The sequence below is a fragment of the Syngnathus floridae genome, chromosome 2 (genome assembly GCF_059516105.1).
Source record: "Syngnathus floridae isolate MCC-2025c chromosome 2, RoL_Sflo_1.0, whole genome shotgun sequence".
Classification (NCBI taxonomy): Eukaryota; Metazoa; Chordata; class Actinopteri; order Syngnathiformes; family Syngnathidae; genus Syngnathus; species Syngnathus floridae.
Genome location: NC_142414.1, coordinates 16,197,178 through 16,211,824, shown reverse-complemented (window position 1 = coordinate 16,211,824; position 14,647 = coordinate 16,197,178). Strand labels below are relative to the sequence as shown.

General features: G+C 45.2%; 1 protein-coding gene and 1 long non-coding RNA gene across 3 annotated transcripts; one reads left to right on the top strand and one right to left on the bottom strand.

Moving 5' to 3' along the window:
- Positions 1-130: 130 nt before the first annotated feature.
- LOC148402183 (uncharacterized) lies at positions 131-14,513 on the top strand. Of its 2 annotated transcripts, XM_088366659.1 has the most exons (54): positions 131-465; positions 1,768-1,977; positions 2,662-2,668; positions 2,739-2,790; positions 3,289-3,321; positions 3,439-3,492; positions 3,817-3,918; positions 4,089-4,166; positions 4,471-4,515; positions 4,623-4,676; positions 4,817-4,870; positions 5,030-5,083; positions 5,164-5,217; positions 5,329-5,382; positions 5,465-5,509; positions 5,592-5,645; positions 5,725-5,769; positions 5,853-5,906; positions 5,987-6,085; positions 6,175-6,219; positions 6,320-6,418; positions 6,498-6,551; positions 6,632-6,739; positions 6,827-6,880; positions 6,959-7,057; positions 7,136-7,189; positions 7,345-7,443; positions 7,538-7,591; positions 7,703-7,756; positions 8,135-8,188; positions 8,488-8,541; positions 8,634-8,678; positions 8,813-8,911; positions 9,024-9,131; positions 9,221-9,274; positions 9,371-9,424; positions 9,530-9,583; positions 9,691-9,744; positions 9,849-9,956; positions 10,059-10,112; positions 10,221-10,274; positions 10,348-10,509; positions 10,587-10,694; positions 10,925-11,032; positions 11,142-11,195; positions 11,297-11,404; positions 11,507-11,560; positions 11,650-11,757; positions 11,835-11,888; positions 12,399-12,506; positions 12,593-12,881; positions 13,256-13,443; positions 13,526-13,768; positions 13,858-14,513. In XM_088366659.1, exons 1-54 carry the CDS (start codon positions 372-374, stop codon positions 14,002-14,004), a joined length of 4,485 nt encoding a protein of 1,494 aa, XP_088222785.1. In that variant the 5' UTR covers positions 131-371; the 3' UTR covers positions 14,005-14,513. The 2 variants fall into 2 exon arrangements, with proteins under 2 accessions (XP_088222785.1, XP_088222777.1); XM_088366651.1 differs by lacking the exon at positions 1,768-1,977 and having other exon boundaries at positions 132-465; positions 2,652-2,668; positions 2,758-2,790.
- Positions 9,095-11,351, bottom strand: LOC148402184 (uncharacterized). The gene is made up of 3 exons (XR_015855352.1): positions 10,033-11,351; positions 9,847-9,951; positions 9,095-9,742 (listed from the first exon to the last, which is right to left on the bottom strand). It is a non-coding gene; the product is annotated as an uncharacterized LOC148402184 (long non-coding RNA).
- Positions 14,514-14,647: the final 134 nt, after the last annotated feature.

Sequence of the window (14,647 nt, the reverse complement as noted above, 5' to 3'; positions counted from 1 at the left end):
CGGGTCAAGGGAAGAAGGAATTGCAGAAAAAAAAAAAAAAAAAATCCCTGGGAGAGTAGACGGTGCTGAATTGAGGGAGGGATATGAGGTTCAGGTTTCAGCTCGACAGGGGGCCTGGGGGAAGGACTGGCATTTTGGAATATACGAAGATCCATGCAAGACACCTTGGACATAAAACCGCGGTGCTTGCCCTGACGCGGTGGGTGCAGAGTGCCAGCTGGGGCCCCGCGTTGGATTCCACTTAGTCTTTGGAGGGTTTGACTGCATGGTGCCTTTCGTCTCTGGGAACACACATTCAACACACAAGTGACTCAACGTCTCCTCCATCCCTTCATTTCTCACCCGAGCTATTGCATGTCTAACATTTAGACATGTTCAGCTTTGTGGATTCAAGGACTCTTCTGCTACTTGTAGCATCCCAACTTATTTTACTGGCTGCCGTCAGATGTCAGCAAGAGGAGGGCCGTAAGTAGTCCACTTTTCTTTCTTCTTTTTGTAACTTTTGTTTTTACAGAGAAAAAACATGATGACGAGCATCTCTTTTGGACAAGGAGTTACGAGACGATTGAAGTCTGCAGTACGATGTGAAATACTGTGATTTTGTAGGGGAGGGGGGTATTCCGTTTTTTCTTCTGTAACTTCGGTGAGGATGTCAAGGTCTGTGTGTGCGGGATGGCCGAGCAGGTGAACAAGTGCTCATTTGTACTCGCCCAGTGCCGACTGTACAGATAAAATTCCCAAATTCTTCAAGGTTGTACTCTGCTGCCTCAGAAGGGGACACCTGTCTATTGGGTTTAAAAGTTACAGCAAGGATGCTTAGCTATGAATGGAATTGGAGAGTCAGGAAGGTTCAGTTTGGGAGCAAAAATGATGGTTGTCGTGATGGGAAATGTCAGGGTTCAACAATGTGTGTGTGACCTCAGCCTAGCAGGCTCAAAGGGGAGCAGCAAGTCAGTGGCGGTTATGAATTGAGTGGGAAGCCGACGGATAAAAGACACAATTTATAGCTCAGTGCATTTTTCTCCATTCTGAATTTTGGCTGGGGAGTAGATGGCAACTTTCATGCTGTGCTTCAACACCTCAAATACTCCTAAAAAGCAAATAGCTGCAGTTAGCAGTTGGCCAGACAAACAAATCAGGCTTTCTTAAGTTGCCGGCGTGTTTGTCCGGGTGCTTGACGCCACTATGTGGTCCAGATGGAGAATTTTTAGAGACCCCGCTGTTTACCTAAGGCAGCAGCTTGTCAATTGGGCACAGTGTTCCTGAAAGAGCGTTTCATTCATAGCTCCAGTAGAGGCCCAACACGTTGGGTACTGTACACATTAAAAATATATATATATTCACTCCAGCTTTGGACACAGCAACTTAAATGCCAAGTTTTAGCTTTTGTAAGTTTGTGAAATAAAATTCAAACTTGTGTTTGTGGGTCACCGCAGCACTAGTTGAAGCAAATGTCATTCAAATCATTCAATCACACGATTGAATCTCTTTTACTGTTTTAACTTTGTACACCTTGCAATGCTTTGAATTGTTACAGACTCAGGGACACCATTGTCTACCTGTGTGACTTACAAACCACGCACCTTCCATCTCACCCTGATGATGCCCCTGCCACCTCACATCCTCCTTTTCCCAAGCAATTTCTAAACAACAAATGCGCATCTAAAAAGCTAAAACTTCTCCTAACTTTCTCTGGAACTGTTTCATTGCCTCCCCCCCCTCCCTCCCCCCTTACCCCTTCCACACACGCCCTGCTGGTCACAACAGAGGCGGCAGACGGCTGCATCCAGGACGGCCATCTGTATCACGATAAGGATGTGTGGAAGCCAGAGCCGTGCCGAATCTGTGTGTGTGACAGCGGCGCGGTTCTGTGTGATGAGATAATCTGCGAGGAGATGAAGGAGTGTGCCTACCCTGTCATCCCACCTGGAGAGTGCTGCCCCATGTGCCCTGATGATGCCAGTGCCCCCTTTGGTTGTAATTTATTTATTCACCTAGCCATAAATAAATAAATTACTCTTTCCGCTTGTCTCACCCTTGCTAACGCTACCCAATGGGGAATTCTGCATGATCCATACTGGCTGCGTGATTAGCACTCGTGTCATTTTTGAATCACTCGTTTTGAACAGTTCACTTAAATTGGATCCACATGCATTCACTGCCACTGACGGACATAGACGTCGATTCTAACTGGTGAATGAGTTAAAGTCCAAATTAATCACTACAGTCGTGTTCCACACTGTATTAATTCTGCAGTGTGATGTCAAAGTGGTCTATATTTATATCAAACCCAAACAAAGCTCAGAGGTATTCTGCCAAGGTTCTAATCGAACCTGACCATGATTGAAAGGTTGGAGTGAAGTGATGCCATCTATTGGCATCTTTTATCTTAAAGAAGCCAAATCCACCATCATAATTCGTCTTCATCATCATCACATCACATTGCATGCTTGCTTTTGCTTCAGCTCCACTAACCAAGATGGGTTTTTGGCCTGTGGGTTTGGTCACTATAGCATCATGATATATTTGATCATTTCTCCTCCCTTCAAATTCAACAGTAGAATTTAATTTTAAGATAACCCATAAAATGTCTTGAAATGCTTTTAAATATGTTGTTTTTTCCTTTCCCATCACCCACCCATCGCCAACAGAGACGATCAGCGCTAGGGTGAGCCACTGGGAAAATTCAATATGAAGTTTTCTTATTTCTCTAAACTTGAGTTTTAGCTTATTAACAGTGTTTTTTCTATCAACCAGGGTCAAAAAGGTGAACCAGGTGATATTGCAGATGTAAGTAAATCCTTTTGGAGGCTGAAATGCAATTTATAAAACAGGATAATAGCACACGAAAGAACAATTGTTTGGACTAACAATGGATCCTGTACCTCTTAAAGATTTCAAAGTGACTCACCTTAATGTCCCATTATGCCCTTTCATTTCATCATCCACATAAAGTCCCTTTCTTTATCCCTGTAGTGCTCAATAAGCCCCCCTAAAGGGGCTTATGATCATTACGGGTTATCTACATGGGGGCCTTGTTACTCTATAAATGAGCAAAATCCAACATTCTTTGAACGCAGTGAACCCCATCAAATCCTCTTAGATCCTCTCAGCAGCTTCATAGCACACACGCACACACGTCAGGTGAAGTCAGTTCAAGCAGAGGTCATGCAAAGGTGATGTTTTTAGCCAAACTTGGCTTGTCCAATCATATCTCCATCATGTTGTTGCTGTTAGACAAAGGACTGCTTACTGTCCATTTGTAACAATTTTTTTTTCTGTCTGCAGGTTGTAGGACCAAGAGGACCAGCAGGCCCTATGGTAAATATCATGATCTTTTGGCCTTATTGTAGGCTGCTAAAAGCTGTTTCTTGCTGGCCTGAGCAAGTGTTGGCCAAACTTGGAAAGCTGCTGAGTTGAACTATTTTGTTCTCGCAGGGCCCCCCAGGTGACCAGGGAGTACGTGGACCGGCTGGTGCAAAGGGTGACAAGGTAGGAGATAAAAAAAAAAAAAAAAAAAAATCAAGTGTAATATTATTATCTTGTTTACGCAAATACTGACACACTACGGATAAGTATATTGATTTTTTGGGGGGCTTGGGGTTCCTTTGCTAAAATCGACTACATACTTAGTTGAACAGATCATTCAATTCTACCCCTGAAATAAAATGATTAAAATAATATAATTTATTCAAATTTTGGTTCATTTTTTGTGACTTCAGAAAACAATAGAAATACTAACTTAGCACTAGCTTTGTCTTTTCTTCAATACATGACCTGTGACTGAAGGCTAATGTAATACCTTTTCCTCCCAAGGGAAACGCTGGACCTCGTGGAAGGGATGGAGAGCCTGGGATTCCCGGAAACCCCGGACCCCCTGGCCCAGCTGGTCCAGCTGGACCCCCTGGACTTGGAGGGGTGAGTCTTAATCCATGTTGCCAATATTTCAATCCCATGACTGTTTTCTGTGCAAATGGGAAGAAAATGTCTTTTCAAAGGGTGCTTTTGTTTAGCTTGGGGCTGGCATGTGTTACTTGGAATAAAGCCACGGTGAGTGTACCTTTGGTGTAAAACTTTTTTTTTTCCAGAACTTTGCTGCACAGATGTCTACAGGCTTTGATGAGAAGGCCGGAGGTGCTCAGATGGGAGTGATGCAGGGACCGATGGTACATGTGCATCCTGTTTTGCGCTCAGTTCCAACGTCAAGGCGACATGCTGAATGAAATGTTTGAAATGCTGCCCTCTTGCGGCCAACGTCATAATCATACACAGATTCTTGTCTATTTTTTTGTATTAATGTACAATTGCGGATTTTACACATAATTCATTTCACACAATTACATACAATATTTTTTGCGACTTAATTTAAGTGTAAAATGACATCCTTCTCAAGGTGCTTGCGAAATACATTAATACTGTTATATCCATCTTTTTACAAAATTAATTTACCACTGTATGTTTCCCTTGCAGGGTCCAATGGGTCCCCGTGGTCCTCCTGGACCAAGCGGAGCCCCTGTAAGTGCATTTATCATCGCACAAAAATCAAATCATGGAAAGAATAATCATCTATATGTGCTTTTACTTAAGTACATTTCCTGATATATATGTTATATTTCACATAGGGGCCACAAGGTTTTCAGGGTGCCCCTGGCGAGGCTGGAGAGCCCGGTCCAGCTGTAAGTACTCACAATTGCTCTAATAATTGAGATAACCAACGATTATGTTTAGCGGTTGATGAATATTACATCAGCAATGCTTGTATTTTTTTAAAGTTTGTTTCGTAGATGACGCTCACTACCCATTTATTTCAAAACAGGGAGCATTGGGACCCCGTGGACCACCTGGACCTTCAGGAAAACCAGGAAGTGATGTAAGGATATGTTATCTTCAAAATTTGAGACAGCAGTCATAATATGACAGGACAGAAAAGTGCACTCCATATTATTCCATTGTTGATTCTCATCCTTCAACCACAGTCATTACCAGTTGCTGCCATTCAATTGTAACCCTTCAACTTGTTTCACTGTAGGGTGAGAGTGGCAAACCTGGCAAAGCTGGTGAGCGTGGACCTGCCGGACCTCAGGTTGGAGATGAACTTCAATCACTTGGTGACGTCATGCGAGGAAACTGGAGCGAGATCTAATTTCAATTCTTTCACTTCAGGGAGCTCGTGGATTCCCCGGAACTCCTGGCCTTCCTGGAATCAAAGGACACAGAGTAAGTGGGCATCACTCCTTGATATGAAAAACATCCTCGTGAAAAGGGCATTATGCCGCAATGTGATGCTCCTCATTGAGGTCTGAGCAATCTTGTCACTGTTCACTGTAGGGACACCCTGGTCTAGATGGAGCGAAAGGAGAGAACGGTGCTGCAGGAGCAAAGGTGAGAACAACGCTTCAAAATTGTATTCATCGTTCAGTCCCTGCATTTGATTGATTTTTAATCTTGTGGCTGTTTTAAATAGGGAGAGTCTGGTGCTTCTGGAGAGAATGGTGCCCCTGGACCCATGGTGAGTGCTTCTCTCTAGTGATAATTCTCATTCAATGCTTTTTGGGTGATTCTCAATTCGACTTGATTTTCCAACATTTCAGGGCCCACGTGGTCTGCCAGGCGAGAGGGGACGCACCGGTGCTGCTGGAGCCGCAGTGAGTTTTCGTCTCTATTTTATTTTGTCCAAGCATCCTTTCCTTTCTATTCCCTGACTTTCCTGTTCCAACTCCACAGGGCGCTCGTGGAAATGATGGCTTGCCCGGTCCCGCTGGTCCACCTGTATGTCTTATTTTTAACTCATTCAAATTATTTCAATTCTAAATGACACAGCACTAACCTGAAGGTTGCCCTTCTGTCTCTAGGGGCCTGTTGGTCCTGCTGGAGCTCCAGGTTTCCCAGGATCTCCAGGAGCCAAGGTGTGTACAGACCTCCAGTGGACTTTATGTTTTAAAAAACAGCTTGTTGTGGAGGTACAAATGTCATCGTATCCTGGCAGGGTGAAGCTGGTCCTACTGGAGCCCGCGGAGCTGAAGGCCAACAGGGTCCCCGTGGAGAGGCCGGTACTCCAGGATCTCCTGGACCTGCTGGAGCATCGGTTCGTCATTATTATCGTCCACACCAGTAATGACCTCAAACTGTCCTCAAGATCTGATTGACATGTTGTCCTTTATCACTGCCTAACAGGGTAACCCTGGAACTGATGGTATTCCTGGAGCCAAAGGATCTGCTGTAAGTCCACGCTCCTCAATTTGATAACATTGTGACGCATGTGTGTTTGCTCAGTTTTGACTTTTGTTGTGTCCTGTTTTTTTTTATTATTATTATCAAGGGTGGTCCTGGTATTGCTGGTGCCCCTGGTTTCCCTGGCCCCCGAGGCCCCCCTGGACCACAGGGAGCAACAGGCCCCCTGGGACCCAAAGGACAGTCTGTGAGTCATTTGAGTGATTTGTAAAGCTCTGAAAGTTGTTGACCATTACTCATCTTCTTCCTTTTCATGTCTGGCTTAGGGTGACCCTGGTCTTCCCGGATTCAAAGGTGAAGCAGGACCTAAGGGCGAACTTGTAAGTGGTTTTGGATTTATATTTGACTAAATATTGCAACATGATTGAATTGCTATAGTAATATAACCTGATGCTTCCAGGGCCCCGCTGGTCCCCTAGGTGCACCTGGCCCAGCTGGTGAGGAAGGAAAGAGAGGTGCAAGAGGAGAGCCCGGAGCTGCCGGACCACTCGGACCTCCCGGAGAGAGAGTAGGCTTTGCCTCCATTTAGCAAGAAAATCTGATATAGTTATGTTGTTCTAATTCTGATGATGCTTTTTGCCGCTAATCCTTCCAGGGAGCTCCTGGGAACCGTGGTTTCCCTGGTCAAGATGGACTTGCTGGCGCTAAGGTGGGTCCGTTGTTGAGCTGCATTGGCTGCTGGAATGGTGACACTTGTAATTAAACTGTGACTTTTGATGTTCTTCAGGGTGCCCCAGGTGACCGTGGTGTTGCTGGTGCCGCTGGGCCTAAAGGTGCTACCGGGGACCCCGGACGCACAGGAGAGTCTGGTCTTCCTGGAGCAAGAGTGAGTGCTGCCTCACATCAACAGTACAAATTAGTGAAACATTTGAAATGCTCTGACTAACTGCTTTGCATTTTGCAGGGTCTTACTGGCCGTCCTGGAGATACTGGTCCTCAGGGCAAAGTTGGACCTTCTGTGAGTACTAAGTGGAATTCCTCCTTGAGGCATGATAATCAATATAATGAATAAATAATTAAAATGGTTGACCAGCCAGAACACTTTAATGTTTTTCTTTTCATCTGCAGCAAAGTCTGTTTCTCAGTTTTCATTTGTGTATTTGATCATGACAGGGTGCCGCTGGTGAGGATGGTCGCCCCGGCCCCCCTGGTCCTCAGGGAGCCCGTGGACAGCCGGGAGTGATGGGATTCCCTGGACCAAAAGGAGCCAATGTAAGTTTGTCAGGATAGAATTAGAAAAATCTCAGTTATTTTTGTGTTTCCCCATTGAGAATGTTTCTAAGGCTGTCTGATTTGTGTTCAACAGGGTGAGCCTGGGAAATCTGGAGAGAAAGGTCTTATTGGCCGTACTGGTCTGAGAGTAAGTGTTCCTTCTCGACTGCTAATGTTTTCTACCTGCCCTTCACGCCCATTGATGGATTTATCAAATTCTATTAGCAAAATGCTAACTGAAGTGTTCCTCTCTGAACAGGGCCTGCCCGGAAAAGATGGTGAGACTGGATCAGCCGGACCGCCAGGCCCCGCTGTAAGTGTCATTCTCTCTCACTTTACTAGATTGCTTATCTCTTCAAGACTATTCCAGCTAACACGTTTAACTTGTCATCTCACGATGTACATCAATAATCTTGCCCAAAGATGTACATTTCTGTAGATGAAAAAAGCGGGATTACAGAGGATTTTAAATGATCAATTTAATTTTTAATTTTCTAATTTTAATTTTCAGAATAAACTAGGCTGCTGTTGAAGTACTGGTGACCTAGTTTCTGTTGTTCTGTTTACATGTCTCAGAACAGCAATAGAATCGATGAAATAGCGGAACTTATTGGAACAAGATTGGATTTCAAAGTCTTTCATATTTACTTTTTTTATTTATCTATTTTTCCAACACCAATTTTTTTCTCAGGGACCTGCTGGGGAGAGAGGAGAGCAAGGTTCACCTGGACCTTCTGGCTTCCAGGTTAGTTCCTTCATCAAACCCTACAATCATATTGAGGACCAACACAATGAATATCCCTCCCAGCTAAGAATTTATCTCTGATTATTATCCTACACATGTATGGTTGACCCATTAGGGAAATACACATGGAGCTCTAGATGCAAAACCTCACAGTGATTTCATAGTAACCAAGTACAGGTGTACCAGTCAATCCCAAATTGCTGCAAAACCTTAGTTTTCAAAAAGTTACCACTATATTTATTCTCACAAAGATGGATAAACACAATATATAAAAAAAATGTCCCTTTTTTGTCAAACAGGGTCTGCCTGGACCAACTGGTTCCCCTGGGGAGGCTGGAAAACCCGGAGACCAGGTGAATACTTTTTCAGTTCAACATCTCCATACTACAAAGTGTGATGTTGTTGTAAGAGTGGTCATTGCAACTTTTTTGGTTTCTCTCTACAGGGTGTTCCTGGAGAAGGTGGAGCTCCTGGTGCTGTTGGACCAAGAGTACGTTTTAATCTTCATTTTCTGTTATTTAAAGGAGAAATAAAATTTCGACACCTTTACCTCTTCATCGTACATAAATGCCATGATAACGATTGTGTTGCTCCTGCTAATTCAGTGTACCTGTTTCCAAACAGGGTGAACGTGGTTTCCCTGGAGAGAGGGGTGGTGCTGGTCCTCAGGGTCTGCAAGGACCACGCGGACTTCCCGGAACACCTGGAAGTGATGGACCCAAGGTCAGTAAGGATCCAAAACATTTTTATTGAATACAACCTAAAATAGTGTCCTCAGTCTGTACCACCACTATTTTTGTTCATCATTAAAATCCTTACCTTGATCGTCATTTAGGGAGCCATTGGACCTGCTGGAGCTGCAGGACCCCAGGGACCCCCTGGCCTGCAGGGTATGCCCGGAGAGAGAGGAGCCGGCGGAATCCCAGGAGCCAAAGGAGACAGAGTGCGTCCTTACTTCTTGTTCAAAAATCCTTTCACATTTACCTTATGTTCATATATGTATGATGAACATTTTTTTTCTTTGTCCAACAGGGTGATAATGGAGCAAAGGGACCTGAAGGAGCTCCCGGAAAGGATGGTTCTAGAGTGAGTCCACAACGATGCTGTGCTTTTCAATTATTATTTTTCAATCTTAAACATTAATGAACATCAATAACTCGGGCCCTTTCCCTTCCTCCTCAGGGTTTGACCGGTCCTATTGGTCCTCCTGGACCTGCTGGACCAAATGGTGCCAAGGTGCTACTTCTGCTATGCTAATAGGACACAATTCGAAATCAACCCTTTTGTATAGTATACTATCCAAGTTATTATGATTGGCTTGACTGTTTTTCTTCTACCCAGGGTGAGAATGGACCTGCAGGACCTTCTGGTGCTCCTGGCGTTCGTGGTGCACCTGTAAGCTTGTACTTGTTGTCATTAGATGCTTGTTTTGATCAGTGAGCTTTGTATTATCCTGTTACAATTCAGCCTGATCTGATTGAGTCTCTTCTAACCTTTTACAGGGTGACCGTGGTGAGGGAGGTCCTCCTGGGCCTGCTGGTTTTGCTGGACCTCCTGTATGTATATTTACATTTACTTTACATTTGATCTCACGAAACGTTCATCTTAAAGTCCTCTTTATCAAACATAGCAATGTTGCTGCCATGTATGATACATACAGGGTGCAGATGGTCAGCCTGGAGTCAAGGGAGAGCTTGGTGAGAGCGGACAGAAGGGAGAGGCTGGTGCTTCCGGGCCTCAGGGACCATCAGGAGCCCCTGGACCTGTGGTGGGTACTCAGAATTAGCCCCAAATTGAATCTGATTCCACAGAAGATGATTCTATATGAGCTATAAGTACAGTACTTATGTGTGGTGTTTCTCTTTGTCAGGGCCCAACTGGTGTTTCTGGTCCTAAAGGAGCACGTGGTGCTCAGGGAGCTCCTGTAAGTCATCTCAAGAAAATTTTACAAGGACAGGATAAACAGAATAACCAGTTGTGAAAGTGCAATGTAAAAATATATTATATTTACAAGCGGTTCTGTCTTTGACAGGGTGCCACTGGTTTCCCTGGTGCTGCTGGTAGAGTAGGCGCTCCTGGGCCTAATGTAAGTATCTCCAAATGATCTCAAAATTTCTGTTTATGACTCTTCTTGACCAACGGTGTTTTCTCTGCCACAGGGTAACCCTGGTTCCGTTGGACCTGCTGGACCCTCTGGTAAAGACGGACCAAAGGGTGCCCGTGGTGATGCAGGGGCCCCGGGAAGACAGGGAGATGCTGGTCTTCGAGGACCTGCTGGTGCGCAAGGAGAAAAGGGAGAGCCCGGAGAAGATGGACCCCCTGTGGGTTGCCCTTTCCGACTGACTCTTACTGCCAGGAGAGCATCTGTACTAGATTCATATCCTGTCTGTCTGTATAGGGTGCTGACGGACCTTCAGGGCCTCAGGGTTTGGCTGGATCTCGTGGTATTGTTGGTTTGCCTGGCCAGCGTGGAGAGAGAGGCTTCCCTGGTCTTCCTGGACCTTCTGTAAGTTATTGATTCCTTCTGGATTTTTCTGTTACATACAGTAGTTGCATTTAAAACTATTCAACATCCACTGCCCCAATCTTTTCTTCTTTTGATTTGCATCTTATAAATCATATCGTTCTTATAATTATGAATATTCTCAAGTCATGAGAGAGACCATGATTCTGGGACATCGATGGGGCACCAAAGAAGAACAATAAGTATAAAATGAATATCCACTTTGTGTCAAGGGTGAGCCTGGTAAACAAGGATCTCCTGGCTCCGGTGGTGACCGTGGACCTCCTGGACCTGTAGGACCCCCTGGACTTACTGGACCTGCTGGAGAGACTGGAAGAGAGGTGAACTTAAATACAGAGACAGATGGACATATCAATCACATAATTTCCGTGAATCTATATGTATACACAAAAGGTAATACTGTATTCAGTTTATCCATCTGTGTTTCAGGGTACTCCTGGATCAGATGGTCCACCTGGCAGAGATGGATCTGTTGGAATCAAGGTCAGAGAAAATAGTACAAGCTCTTCAAATCTGAGAGAAAAAAGGGATTGGAAAAACTTTATGGCAAGAACGACTAAGTCAATGAGTTCTTCTTCCTATAGGGAGAGCGAGGTAACACTGGTCCTGCTGGTGCCCCTGGAGCTCCTGGTGCTCCTGGTGCCCCTGGCCCTGTTGGACCTCTTGGCAAGCAAGGAGATAGAGGAGAAGCTGTGAGTAACACAGAAAAAACTGACACTTCTAAAAAGCTAGCATAGGAGCAGAGGAGACATGCACTACATTGAATGTGAACAAGAAAGAACATCTCTCTTTAGGGTTCACAAGGACCTGCTGGACCTCCCGGACTCGCAGGCGCACGAGGAATGGCTGTAAGTATCTAAAATGAAAATCTACTTTAGAGTGAAGATGATGCTTTTATTTGAGTTATGAATTTTGAGACATCACTCCTACGATCCAGGGACCCCAAGGACCACGTGGAGATAAGGGAGAGAGTGGTGAATCTGGCGAGAGAGGACAGAAAGGTCACCGTGGCTTCACTGGTTTGCAGGGTCTTCCTGGACCTCCTGTAAGGAACTCATAACCATTGAGCATCTTTAATTTGCATTCACTTTGTTGCTTAATCTGTTTCATTTGTTCCAACAGGGTCCCGCTGGAGATGCTGGCGCTTCTGGACCCGCAGGACCAAACGGAGCTAAGGTGTGAAAAATGAGTCACGTACATTTTTCCATCGTGTGCTATTTGATGGTAATGAGGGTCACAGGGTGCACTCTGAGCAATTCTCCAATCACTTGGCAAAGATGGGGACAGCAAAGTGCGAGGACTTAATTCCCCGTCCATGTGATAAGATGAGCACTGGAGGCATTTTGTAATTAGGAAAAGAGGTTGACAGACAGGGGGTAACCACTCTTGGGGGGGGGGGGGGGGGTCAGAATAGGCTGTAATATCTCTTGTAGATGAGATAAGCAGAAGGGTTATGATAAGAGGAATGAAGGGAAATGTCACCACATCAATTATCTTCATGCATAATAAGGGAAGTGGTCTGGAAGTGATTGGAGTAATACAGGAAAGCTGAAAGTACATTTTGAATACTTTGGACTTTTTGGGTGTCGTCACTGAACCAAGGATGGTTTTATACTCAATATGCAAAGTTTAGAAATCACATTTACATCATCCACTTTTCCATTTGGCTTAACGCTATTTCTTTAGGGACCACCTGGACCAACTGGACCCGCTGGCAAAGATGGATCTAACGGACAGCCTGGCCCCATTGGACCACCTGGACCTCGTGGACGCTCTGGAGAGGGTGGCCCACCCGTACGTGAATCAGATCTCAATTTCATTTCATGTTATTTCTTTTGCATAGTATTTCCCCTTCATTTGCTGTTTTGGGTATTCTTTAGGGTCCTCCTGGAAACGCTGGACCCCCTGGTCCTCCTGGGCCCCCAGGCCCTGGCATTGACATGTCTGCCTTCGCTGGTTTGGGTCAGACTGAGAAGTCTCCCGATCCACTGAGATACATGAGGGCTGATGAGGCCTCCAGTTCCCTGAGACAGCACGATGTTGAGGTTGATTCCACACTCAAGTCGCTCAACAACCAGATTGAGAACCTGCGCAGCCCCGACGGCTCCCAGAAGAACCCCGCTCGCTCTTGCAGAGACCTCAAACTATGCCACCCTGAATGGAAGAGCGGTAAGTATATTTGCTGTCGTAGAAGAATAAATATATGACAGAAATAAAAACTAATCGGATATAAAGGTAAAATCTAACTTGTGAAGACTCAAGCATTAGTCAGTGCTTCTATCTGATCCACTCTGGGAAATACACAGCTATATGTTGGAGCGCCACAAGGATCTGTTCTCAGCCTCAGTGAGAAGTCAAATAATAATCGAAACAAACAAAGGTGGATAGGTCGGATTAAGGGTTAGGGTTCTCATAAAAAAGGAAGATACAAATTGTCAGTGACTCATACCAAAAAAAGGGGCCAAATGCTTCTTAGCCACGTGTACCTGAAGTAATAGCGGAACTTATCAATTCAACTCTGCGGCTTTCTTCCATCTCTCAAGGTGACTACTGGGTTGACCCCAACATTGGAAGCATAGCTGATGCCATCAAGGTCTTTTGCAACATGGAGACTGGCGAGACCTGCGTCTACCCAACTATTGCCAATATACCAAAGAAGTCCTGGTGGACCAGCAAGAGCAATGATCGCAAGCACATCTGGTTTGGAGAGACCATGAATGGAGGATTCCACGTGAGTGCACCTGAACAACCTCGTGATCATTTTGGCATTTCTTGACAGTAGCTAATCATCTCCCCTGCTTGTTTGTTTACAGTTCAGCTACGCCCAGGATGGCCCTGCCGCCAACGCCGCCAGTGTTCAACTGACCTTCTTGAGGCTTCTTTCTAATGAGGCTTCCCAGAACCTCACGTACCACTGCAAGAACAGCATCGCCTACATGGATCAGGCCACAGGCAACCTGAAGAAGGCTTTGCTGCTGCAGGGCTCCAACGATGTGGAGGTCCGTGCAGAAGGCAACAGCCGCTTCACATACAGCGTGTTGGAAGATGGCTGCAAGGTGAGTGCAGATGCCAGACAGAAAACAACCTTCCGTGAAGTGTAAGCGAGAGTGAAAGTGACATGTTTTTTTTTTCCCCCCGTTTGCAGAAACACACAGGCCGGTGGGGCAAAACTGTCTTTGAGTACAAAACACAGAAAACCTCCCGTCTGCCTATCGTGGACATTGCTCCTATGGATATCGGAGGAGCGGATCAGGAGTTTGGCGTGGATGTAGGCCCAGTCTGCTTCTTGTAAAGTGGAATATCACAGTGACCCCAACCCCCCAGAATAACAGGAACGAAGTAAACTCAACCATGAAACACTACACACAATTCCACAATAAAGAAGACTGGAATTCGAAAAGAAAATTGATCTCACAACAAAGTGCTCTCCAAGTTGGATGCTAGCACTGAAGGGCATCGGCAATAAGTGTACATCTCTGTCAACACGCTTCCTGAGATCCAGTCATGTTTCCAGTCATGGCCCACTGTTGACGGGTATGAGTCCGGAGGAAGAGGGACTGAGCAAAAGTTGTGGAGAACTGAAACATGACTTGATGTCACTTATTTATTGTCTCACTTGAACGGGCAGAGATGAGGTAGGACTGGAGGGGTTTCACTTTGTAAGTACGACAAGCCCCTTTCCACTACAGAACAGCCGCACAACCTCTGTCCCAGTCCTACTCCACCTCCCTCCCTGTTCCCTCCTGTCACACTAATATGGCATTTTGAATCCGTGTAGACCAATAAAATATTCTGAAAATATTCCAGGTACTCCACGCCTGTCCATCGTGAGCAGGAGCAAAACCTTTACTGTGTATTATAAAGCCTTGGTTCTATTGTTGTAAAGGGCTGTGTTTATAAGCAACCAGATGGTTTGATGTGTATTTCCACATTAT

What these genes read in the sequence shown, in the direction of transcription:
- LOC148402183 (XM_088366659.1), top strand. Translation starts at nt 372, where the DNA reads ATGTTCAGCTTTGTGGATTCAAGGACTCTTCTGCTACTTGTAGCATCC. An exon ending in CTGGTGCAAAGGGTGACAAG is followed by an intron (nt 3,493 to 3,816) that starts GTAGGAGATAAA and finishes TTTCCTCCCAAG; the next exon opens with GGAAACGCTGGACCTCGTGG. An exon ending in CAGGATCTCCAGGAGCCAAG is followed by an intron (nt 5,907 to 5,986) that starts GTGTGTACAGAC and finishes GTATCCTGGCAG; the next exon opens with GGTGAAGCTGGTCCTACTGG.